General features: G+C 39.3%; 1 protein-coding gene across 1 annotated transcript in view; it reads left to right on the forward strand.

The window, feature by feature from the left end:
• Positions 1 to 11,718, forward strand: part of CNTNAP2 (contactin associated protein-like 2) — a 1,521,099-nt gene that overhangs the window by 1,322,972 nt on the left and 186,409 nt on the right. The window contains exons 17-18 of the mRNA XM_019508724.1: positions 3,594 to 3,812; positions 6,396 to 6,632. Coding sequence (XP_019364269.1) covers positions 3,594 to 3,812; positions 6,396 to 6,632 — 456 coding nt within the window. The remainder of the gene's footprint in view (positions 1 to 3,593; positions 3,813 to 6,395; positions 6,633 to 11,718) is intronic.

Consider the following 11,718-nt stretch of genomic DNA (forward strand, 5'->3'; position numbering starts at 1 on the left):
GTTGTTGCTTTTTAAATGAGTAGCCCTGTAGAACTTCTGAAAAATTTGATGTTCATCTATGCTAATATCCCAGTAGCTGAATACACAAGGAATGTGGAATCAGATATCTGTTAAAACAAAAGTGCTACTTTACATGTAAAAACCAGCAATAAAAGTTGCTGGAAGTTTGTAAAAGACTTTATCCCACTCTTAAAGAATACGTTGCTATGCATCATGTTTTCTGAGGACAGCAACCCAACACATATGTAAGCTCCATTGTCTTATGTCATGCTGTTTTAAATCTGTTTTGGGGGGTGTACCAGCCTAGTACATAGATTGTGCAGTTCCCTTGTTTTAATTCCTCTTTTGCTTTAACAAACCAAGGTGATAAGAAGTCCCCTTTTGTGAGATGTTTCTTTTTGTTCCTTTCAAGGTAGAAGGTGAAATTGTAAAAATCTAGGGCTAATCCCTGCAAATTTTATCAGTGCATGTACATGCTTAAAAGTCCTAGTCAATATTTTTTCTGTGATAAGTATGAATTTTCCTGCGGAAGAAATTTATCAGGCTGCCCTACAGACCTTGATCTAAATCTATGAATAAAGCTTAAGCTGTGCAATCATGGTCCTTCTTACTGAAATATTGTCATCATTCCCACCCCAACTCACTCTCCTTCTCTTTATAATTATCTTTTTTTTTTTAAATGACAGCTGATTTCACACAGAAGACCATGGGCAATCAACCCAGCATTGTTCTTTTAGAGGCTTTTACGCTAGGGTTGATGACTGAATGTTAGAGAGCATTTCACTAGGCACCTACTAGCAATGTCAGAAATACCAATGAGTGGCTAAAAATAAGGTAAACCCTACCACACCATTCTTACTTCTACAGCATTACAGACAAACAGCTTTTGGGAAGTAATTAAATGAGATGAGACAGTGCAGAGAGGTGAAGCACTCCTTCAAAGCAGACACATTGGAAACATAGCTACCCACAATTCAAGACAAACTTGAATGCTTCTTGTGTATTAACCACTCGCTGGGCATGTCTACACATTCATTAATGTGCAGTAGTTACTGTGCATTTAGTTTAGTACTTGCTTAATGAAGTACTAACTAAATGTGCAGTAACAGTGCCTGCGCACGGTATTTTTGTGACACTTACTATGCAGTAGCATATGAGCACTTCTTTTGACCAGCACGCTACTGTGTAGTTTTAGGCTACCATGTCTTAAGTATCTCATGTACATGCACCCTCCGGGTTTTGTTCTTGCTTCTAATTTGCCCTAATCTTGTTGGCAAAACCCCTGAAACTAGAAGCTGAGAGACAACATCACCTTTACCTCTGTGTAGCCAAGTCATGGCCCATAGAGATTTTCAGTTTAGTGGAGTGAATGAGAGTTCCATCTGAGCTGAAATGCAATAAGAATCATTTCCTTCAAAAGAGGAAATAGTATTATAGGTAACTGAGAACTGTAGCTATTTCAGTACTTAATCACCTATATAATTTAACTTTATCTCATTTGTAGGGAAAAAAGAAAGGGAGAGAAACAAAACCAAGAAGTACTGCCTGTACAGTAAATTTCCTTTTAAAAAGCATTCCTTTTTAGGAAAGTTGCCTTTTAGAATTAAGGCAAAAATGACTACTGTTTAATTCAGTCTTGAAAAAGTATCATGGAAATGTACTAGCTCATGCACAAAATCTAGTTGCCTGTCTATTGAGATGATAGTGATAATATTTTATTAGCAATTTCTCAGTCTGGGTGAGTACAGTTTTGAAAGCCTCTCTCAGCCTGGAAATGAAATACACACAACATCAGTGACACAACTCTACTAGGATATTCATAGTTGTATATTATGGTGCATAATAACATCTTTCAAAAAGATGACACAGCTTCCAGAATTTGTCTCCACAGTTTCTTTATACCCAAGAAAAATGAAATAGATGGAAGGCTAAGTTGTCCTTACATGTAGGTTAAGTCTTCCTTTGTGAATATCATCAGTAGTAATCCATTTTCTGACAAAACTTTCGACTGGTTTTCTGCCATCCTATAATAATTGTGCAGGCTAAAGATCCGTTAAATAAATCAAAGCAGGAAATTCAGGATCATATTTCTAAGAAGAATAAAAAAAATCTGTGCTTCATTAATCACTTTGGTCCCCTTAGTGATAATTACCAATCATATGACCTGCTGAGCAACAACTGGTAGAAATAGTCTATTGAGTGTAAAATACATTTATAAAGTCTCTGTACATTTTTTAACTATCCAGTATAATTTAATTGAAATCTATAACTCTGCCTAAGAGATATATAAGATGGATTTGGGGGAAAAAATCTATAGAAAGGACATGATTCACAACTACCTTTTATCCATATCTATAGCTAGCTCTATATATCTAGCTCTGTCTATAGCCCTCTATATTACTCCTGTGCAAAATTTCACCAGGTGTTTTGTTTTGAAGCTGTTTTGACGCATTTCGAGCTCAAAACAGTGAAACTGAAATGGAACAAAAGGCTTTGAAATGAAACGAGGGCACTCAAAATGTTTTGAAAGTTTTGAAACGTTTCAAGTTTCAAAGCCAGGCTTGCTTGGCTTCAGCGCCAGTCCCAGCCAGCAGCAGCAGCCTGCTGTCATCCTGCATGCAGATCCAGGGGCCCACGCCCCCTGGGAGGAGTCTGGCACAGCTCCGCAGCCCTCCTTGGGGGTGTGGGCCCCCAGATCTGTGCGCAGGATGACAGCAGGCTGCCACTGCCAGCAAGTAATTCAACTTTTCCTTTCAACTGTTTGAGATGCAGTTTCCCAGAACCCTCTGCACTTATCTTCTTGAAACTTGGCAGTGTTCATGCCCTCAGAAGGGGCCACCATCCCTGCAGGTTTTGTCTGAATCAGGCAAGAAATGCCAAAGTTTTAGGCATTTTCATGATTCCCCATTATAGCCTATGGGCAAAACCTCGAAACAGCTGAACAGTTTCAACGAAACAAAACAGAACAGTACTTCAAAACAAAATGAAACAACAAAATGAAACACTGTCTCTTTGAAATGGTGAAATGGAAGTTGAAATGAAATGGTGCTGTTTTGCACAGCCCTAATCTATATTATATGTGGTCAAAATATGCTTTCTCAAGTTATTTCCATAAAAAAGTTCATCCACAAAACAGTTTTTATGGAAACTGCTTCCCTCAAAAAGTTCAATTTTTCACTGGAAAACTCTAAACCAAAAGGTTGAGTGATTGATTAAAAATTAAAATTGTCTACTGAATGCGTAAAGCACATTTTTTTCATTTTTCTTTTTTTAATGGAATAAAGAATCAATTTCTAACAAGCTTTAATACTTTTAAAGTAATTTCTAAAGAATGTTATTACATTTTATAGAACTAGATTTCTTTCATTTCTGTCAAATTCGATAGAAATCTTCCACAGAGTTAAGTATATCTTCCATAAATATGTGTATATTTGGATTGTTTCAAAGTAAGGGAGTATTGAATGAACTCAGATTCTCTTGGGGCTGGGGGGAGGGAACCAAAGGCTAAGGAATATGTTTGTTAAAAAAAAAAATCTCTGTCTGTGAACATGCTTCTGAAACCTGATGGATTTTTTTTTCATTGTTTATTTCAGCTACTACTGAAGTGTCCTTTTCCTTTGATGTTGGAAATGGCCCAGTGGAAATTGTGGTCAGATCTCCCAACCCACTCAATGATGACCAATGGCACCGAGTCAATGCTGAGAGGAATGTCAAACAAGCCAGTCTGCAAGTAGATCAGCTGCCTCAGGAGATCCGGAAGGCACCCACAGAAGGCCATACACGATTGGAACTATACAGCCAGTTATATGTTGGTAAGAAGCAGAGAAAATAACAGGGCCTGATTTTTCAGCTACTCAATTCCAGCCATGTCATATGCCTTCCATGGCAGTCACAAATCTACCATATTGAGTTAGCCTGCTTGCTTTCAGATGTTACTAACTTTGGGCATGTGTAGATGAAAAGGGGGGCCCTAAATTGAAGCGGTGGGATTTTAAAAACCCACCGCTTCAATTTAGGGCCTTTTAAACCCATGTCACGTGTGCATCCCACACTTACCTGCCTCTCCGGCCTCAGGGAGGGGAGGCCAAGCTGCTGACAGGCTGAGCAGTCTCTGGGCTGCAGGGGGGGCTGGTGCTTCCCTCTGTGGCAGCAGCAGCCCACAGGCACCTGGCTCAGGCAGTCCTGGGGGGCACCGCAGCTGTGGAAGGAAGCACCAGGCCCCCCTGCAGCTCACACAGGCAGGGAGGCTCCAGGAGGGAAAAAAATAATAGATCAGGCTCTCTGCTTTTCTTGGGCAGAGCCTGCCTTCCCAGGCTGCTGCCAGGCAGCCTGCAAGGCTTCTTGCAGTGCCCCTGAGCTGCTGCACCCATTTAAAGCGCATTACACCACCAAATTTCCTACAGCAGCAGTAATTAATGTACAATATGCCACTGATACACACAAACACAGACACCATTAAAGTGGTGCAAAAGCATTTAGCCTGCTTTTAAGTGTCGTGCACACATACCCCTCATTTCTTCTACACATGGCCTTTAACTACATTTGGGGTACAGAGAAGAGTGTGTTCTAGCAACATTTGTGCTTCTGTAGCTGTTAGTATCCACAGGGCTCTAGACTACAGGCATGGTGACTGTCATTAAATGGAATTTGTATTGCATGAAATGATGAACAAAGAAGTACTTTCCTACTTCTCCTGGGAGCTGGGGGGAAGCCCCTGTTCCTTCCCCCAGCCCTTAGTCATTCCCCCCAGCTCCTGGTTCGATCCCCCGGCTCCCAATCATTCCCCCTAAAGCCCCTAAGGCTTCTCCTAGAGCTGTTAGCACTGCATGGGTACTGGCAGAAATGATCAGGGAGTTGGGGGATCGAACCAGGAACTGGGGAATAGAACCAGAGCTGGAGGGAAGCCCCTGTTCATTCCCCAGTTCCTGGTATGATTCCCTGGCTCCCCCCATCATTCCTGCTAGCCCCCGTGGCTTTTCCCAGGGCTGCCAGCACTGCCTGTCTTGTCTTGGCAAGGGGGAAGCCAGGGGAGCAACTGGATGAGCTGCGGCTTCTCCCAGGGCTGCCAGCACAAGCAAGTGCTCATCCAGCTGTTCCCCCACCTGCTCCTGCTGGCACTGCCTAGTGCCTGCCTGTACAGTCTATGGCCAAATCTCTGAATTGATTCGGAGGCTCCTGATTCAGATTCAGAGATTCAGCCACTGAATCAGGCCATATCTCCTCCGAATTGAATCTGCTAACAAAGCTTTGGACAGCCCTATCAGAAAGTTCTTCCTAATTTCCAACCTAAATTTGGTCTGCTGCAGTTTGAGACCATTGGTCCTGTATAGTCACAGAGAATAGTCTAAATGAAATGAGGAGACCTGGGTTCCATTGCCTACTCCATCAAGAGAGGAATCTAAGGGCTGCCACCTCCAGAATAACTTGTAAAGTAGAGATGAGGGCACTTTCTTCAGAAGTTGGCAAGGTGGGTCCAGATCTGCTTATGCAGTCAAAGAAACTGAACCTGTGTGTCCCACAGCTGGAGTGAACATCCTATTCAATGTTCTATTGTGTAAGGCTGCTTGCAGATGTTTGGGTTTTTTTAAGTGCTTTACCAGACAAAGGAACGTGTTACTTTGACCCGGCTCCACAATATCTGGAAAGATTGGGCGCTTCAGTGGGGCTTTTTGATGCTTTCAGCTAAAGCCAATTCAATCAGCTATTAGATAAAAGTATAAAACTATACAGGCGATGTGCAAGCCAGGTCCAACTAACATGCTGCCTCTTCTGGGCATATGCTGGGCCCAGCGTGGGAGCACACAGAGTTTAAAGTAAAGCACTTTTTTTTTTATGTCTGCAAGCAGTAAATGTCCACTGCCAATATCTACTTTCTTCTGTTTCTTGTCACTCCAGCCCTGAAAGTTTATTGCTGATTGCAACCTTGGTAAATTCAGCCTAATTTATTAATAGTTTCAGGCTCTTTTTCAGCAAATTATTCACCAAAAAAAACATTGCCTAGCTTAAGATGTAATCATGACTCTCTCGTAGTATGTTGCTCTGTGTGCGCTTAGAGAAAGGTCACTTGGGCCCAAATTGTTGGTCAGCGGTAGTGCTTGCTATAAGAGGTTATTATCATCTTTAGTAGCAACCAGCAATATCAACATAAATATAACTATGCAAAAATAGATTAAAGCATTGAACCCATTATTTACAGCTATTCCTTTTTTCACAAATGGAGGATCTGACCTGAAAACTTACCTTTATTGGATGTTGATTCCCTAATGAATAGGGATGACTTAGGCCTTTCCAAAAACAATCCCAAATTACCTTATCTCCATCTGTGCTGATTATTTTGTGTACAAAAGATATAATGTAATTTAACTCCTTATTCGTAATTTTGCATTCTCTCTCAGGTGCTGCAGGAGGCCAAAGAGGATTTCTGGGATGTATTCGCTCCTTAAGAATGAATGGGGTGACTCTGGACTTGGAAGAGAGAGCAAAAGTTACTCCTGGGGTGAAACCTGGCTGCTCAGGTCATTGCACCAGCTACGGAATGTACTGTGAGAATGGAGGTAAATGCGTTGAGAAGTACAACGGCTACTCATGCGACTGCTCCAGTACTGCATATGACGGACCATTTTGCATAAAAGGTAAAAGCCCTAGTGCGATAAATCAAATTGCCTGGAAATAATTTGGCTGAAAAAAAACCACCCCACAACAGAATAACTGATAGGTTTGGTCATACTGTGTTAAATATAAGACAGTTGTATCCCTTAGTATTCCCTATAAGCATAATGTTATCCACCCTTATCCATTCTAAAGGATTTCTACACCTTTCTTGCAGCAATGTGTGTTCCCCATTTAAAACCAAAAGTACATGAAAAAATAAACCCTAAGACTCTCTGTACACTTTACAGCAAAGTCAAGTTATTATCTTAAGCTGCTGAATAATAAGTTCCTATTTGCACAGGGTAGCGTTTATTAATTTAAACAAAAGTGAGGGAGTGAAAGCACTAGCCTGAACTTTCCTAACAATGAAATATTTAGTACGGGACCTGAATTTGACTTTTTTTAGATTGGAGGCCAGTGTTTAGATTAGAACTCTCTCAGAGCTTTGGCTATACAGATCCAGAAGTTTGAGAGAGGTTAAACAACCTGAATCAAGATGGAGAGAGACAGTAGAGTGTTTTGAATGGGCACAGTGGCTAAAAAAGCAAATGTCGCATTCACCTAGTGCATTTGAACTGGTTTCAATATTAATTAAACTTAAAATTTTAACCAACTCTTTAATTTTAAGGAAGATTTCTATTACATCATATAGCTATCAACCAGTTTATACAGCTGTTGTCCAAACATTGCAAAAAACTGCAGGTGATTTTTTTTCCAGTTTTCTGTGGGTTTTTTGATCAGCAGTGATTAAGTAAGTAGTTTTCAGAGCTGCAATTTCTCAAACCACTGTACATTTTGCAAATCTTACAGCCATTCTTTTGTTTCCATACAGTTTCATAAGGCATTGCTTTATTTCTTTGCAACTAATGCCACAGATTTCATCAAATATTCTTGAGATGCTAATCTCTCAAAACAGTCCTCTTTCACTATATGTTATGTTTTAGAAAGCAATAAAATCACCTATTCTATTTCCTAAGTCTTTCTAAAAGCTGCTTCATGTGGTGCTAACATCGCAATTTCAGCTAAGATTACTTACTGCACTTTTCAATGGTTTTCATAATTCTAAGGGAACCTTCAAGTCTCATAAATTGTCTATCATAGCGTTCTGTTTTTAAATTACACACTACCAGTGATCCTATAGGCAGGGTCAGTTCGCCACCCATCAAATTTCACTTAAGTAGTTCATAAAGACTGTAAGGAATAAGTACTTTTTTTTTTTTAGTATTCAGTTTCCCAAATCCTTCACAGCTGTTCTTTTTCTTTCTTCCAAAGCCAGCCCTCAAGCATTAAGAGTTTGAGCTTTTCCAACCATGCATAAATGGACTGATTTGAAAGTAGAAAAGGCAGATTGGGGAACTCTTCACTCCTTCCCTGGTGCATTTTCCCCTCCCAGGCTTTGACCCCTAGTCTCTCTCACCCCCTCCCCTCATACAATAAAGACTTATTCTTTGTGCAGAATGACTGACAAAGTAGATCCTTTTTCTGCCCGTGGATTGCTTTTGCCTGGACAATTCTGATGAATTTCTGATAGTTTTTTTATCAATTCCAGTAATTGTGATGAATTTGTTGTTCAGCAGAAGGGAAGCATGTGATTACAAGGCTATTCTAGTTAATTGTTTCTGCTGTGCTTGCATAACAAGAAATTGGAAGGGTGCAAAATTCATCATTTCATTGTGCTATGGGGCTTCAAAGAAACTGCAGGAAGGTTCCCATCACTTCCAGAGCTGCATTTGTACTCAGTCTGTAGACTTTTGGGAATGTGAATATGATTACCTTAGTTAATCTGTAGTCTACATGAAACACCTGCCATAAATAATTTGCCACAAGTTGGAGGATGAGTTGCAGTGTGCTTTTAGAACTAACCCATGACCACCAGAGTTATCCCTGGAGGGAGCTCCTTCAGAAGAAAATAGAGGTTGTTTTTAACAATGTCATTCCCTTAAATGTCATATGTATTGATTCCAGAAAAGAGATGCTGCTGTGTTCCGGTGAACTTACTTTTAAAAATTATTCTATTTCACCAAATCATGTCACATTTTTTCATGTTTCTTTTAGGGAGAGGTCAGAACACAATGGCACCTTGTAGACTAATTCAGAAAGGCATAAACTTTCATAGGCAACATCCTTTTTTATCAGATGTAGTGCCATCTGATGAAGTTGACTTTCAGCTACAAAAGCTTATGCTTTTCTAAAGGAGTTAGTCTCCGAGGTGCCATGATGCCCAACTTCAAAATAACATTGCTAACTACCTCTCCCTTGTTTCTTTTACAAATGAGTAAACCACAGATTGAATAAGAAGTAGCCTAAGGCTTCTCCCAAAGCTAAAGCTAAACAAAATATTTTATACTTCCTAATTTTAACTGAACCATGTATAGAAATATCATAAAGGAAGTTGTACATTCCCTAGAATAACAGGACCTCATTTTTATCTGGTTTATAGACAGTATTGTAATAAAAATTATAATTAATATAGTTACAGTTTTTTTCTATATCAATAGGAAATATTTTCCTATCTTTGATATACTATATATTTACAACCTAATCAGAAGCAGAGTATATGAAAGAGTACTAAAAGCTTACGCAGCGCTTCATCTGTGGATGTCAAATGGTTTGAAAAATGTTAGCAGACATTACTATTTCCTTTATTTTTAGTGGGGATTGAGAGAGACAGTTGAAAAGTCAAAATTTTAAAAAGGACCTCTAATTTTGGGTTTCGTCAGTCTTTGCCGGTCCTGTTTTTAGTCCAATTTTTTTACAAAAGTACTGAGAGCACCCACAATTTCCTTTTAATTCTTTGAAGATTTGAATCAGGAAATCAAGGTTTGGGTATTCAAGGCTTGATATTCAAAATCTCAATGATTTTTTGGACATATATCCCTCAGTGATTTGCCTCAATTCACAGAGTGAGTCACTAGCAATCCTGAGTTTAAAACTTGGCTTAGCTAATTGTCAGTTCTCTATTCAAACACTAGATCTAGGCTTAGGAAATCTCAAACATATTTTATAAACTAAACTATGTCAAGCTATCTCCAGATTTTGGTAATTTGATTATTGTCATTTTTTTTAGTAAGCACTAAAATTTGACTTTTTTTGAGAAGTGGGCATCTCCTTCCTTCAAATCTAGTTTAGTGTTTGTATCTTCACAGTGGTTTTTCATTAAAACATTCATCAAATAAAAAAGCTTAAGGGTAAGTTAGGTGCCAAACAAGTAGCTTCTTAAACATCCCATGATCAAGGTAACTGTGAAAACATGAAATAACCAGTGCTGGTAATGAGACCGCTAAAACACTTCAGTTTCAGCCCATTGAGCTTTACGTTGTAAATTTAGCTTGCATTTGACCTTGTAAATCCAGTGAAATACTAGAACATATTGTAAATGTTGCCAATGTCCCCAGGTTTTCAAGTAAATCAGATCCTTCCTTTTGTTTCTAATAACACCTCAAGGAGTGTTTTACCATATGCTTCTTCTTCATGAAACAAGACTTGTTCTCTACTAGATGTAAAGAGAAAATACAAAAACAGTACTTGACAAGGAAATGATACACTGGCAAACTTGCAAAGCATGCTCTGTAAACTGTAATGAAGAATAACGTAATCAAATATCAAAATGTTGTGCTTCAGGCATAATTTCAAGAGATCTGGCCAGAAAGTTCACATATCTGGAATTTTGACTAAATTTCTCATTGAAATTGTCTTTTGGGACATCCAAATGATTTAAGACCATTTTTGTGAAGATAGTATCCCTTTTTTTAGCTAGGCCAATGTTGAGTTTTGGAGCTAGCTTGAATATCATTGTATTACTTGTTCTTTTAACTATAGTTACAATGTGTGGATCCACCTTTATTGATCTCCTACCCAGTCATTATTGCATGCGTAAGAGTTAATTGTACACTTTTTTCACACAGCCAAATACATTATTTGGTGCCTTTGTCAGGCCTAAGATGCATAGCTGCTCTGAAGAAGCAACACTTACACACGGCGATACATTTTCTTTTCTTAATGTGTGAGTCTTTTTTTGTACATCAAAATAAGAGACTGACAGCACTGGCTAGAGCCAGCCACCTGGTAGTAGAGAAATGTATTACTTCTGTTTGCTTGTTCCAGTTGACATCTCCCTTGGCAGAGATTGCAAATCATGCTGCATTGTTACATAGTTTAGTAATGTGCACATTGGACCTGGGATGAGGCAACCAAGCTCATTTTCCCCTTTGTAGCTAAGCTAGGATTTGAGTACAAATCTCCAGAGCTAAAAGTGAATGCACTAGTTCTAGGAAACTGTATCTAGTACCTTTTTCACCATGAGTAAACCTTCCACAGAGCTATAGATTTGAGCAATGAGAATCAAGTTAATGTCAAAAAGACCCAATGGGATAGCAAAATACTATTCAGTGGGCATGTCTACACAAGACGCTTTACTGCACAGAAAATGTAATTTCTGTGATCGTGGAGCTGGGCAGGGAACAGGCTCTACAGGCTCCCAACCTTCTCCAACCTGTTCCTGTATGGTATACATTTTCACACCCACTCGTAAGCATCACTCATGCTTACATACACAACATCCCAGACTTTTCTGTTCCACTATACTTGGTGACTGGCAACAGGGGTAATATGAAAAGTCTAAGCTAATAAAATACCATTGGCATAAGAGACTGCAACTAGTGAATGCTTCACAGGGTATCTGCTCATCATGCACAGTTAGGATATTTTTATTTATTAAACTTATCTGGAGAATTACTGATTAGCGACTGGAGAAAAATTGTACCGTCTCCAGTCTAAGTAACAGTAGGCAGTACATGTGATTGACACAGTAGGTATCTGCATATTACTATCCCTGTAGGGAGACGAAGTTGACAAAATGTACTTTGATTAGTATTAGTATTGCCGGTTTGTTGTTGTTGTTGGTTGTGCAATTGGCTATCATTCTTCTGTTCAGAACTGTTCAGTGAAATGGCTGCAATAAATCTGAGTCTCACTGACTTTTCTCACCTTATTTTATCCTTTTTTAAGCATATTCTTTTTTGTTTTTCGGGGGGGGGGGGGTTTCAAAATGGTCCCCCCTTCCCCCAA

The sequence above is a fragment of the Gavialis gangeticus genome, unplaced genomic scaffold (genome assembly GCF_001723915.1).
Source record: "Gavialis gangeticus isolate Ggan-Ray unplaced genomic scaffold, GavGan_comp1, whole genome shotgun sequence".
NCBI classification, from domain to species: domain Eukaryota; kingdom Metazoa; phylum Chordata; order Crocodylia; family Gavialidae; genus Gavialis; species Gavialis gangeticus.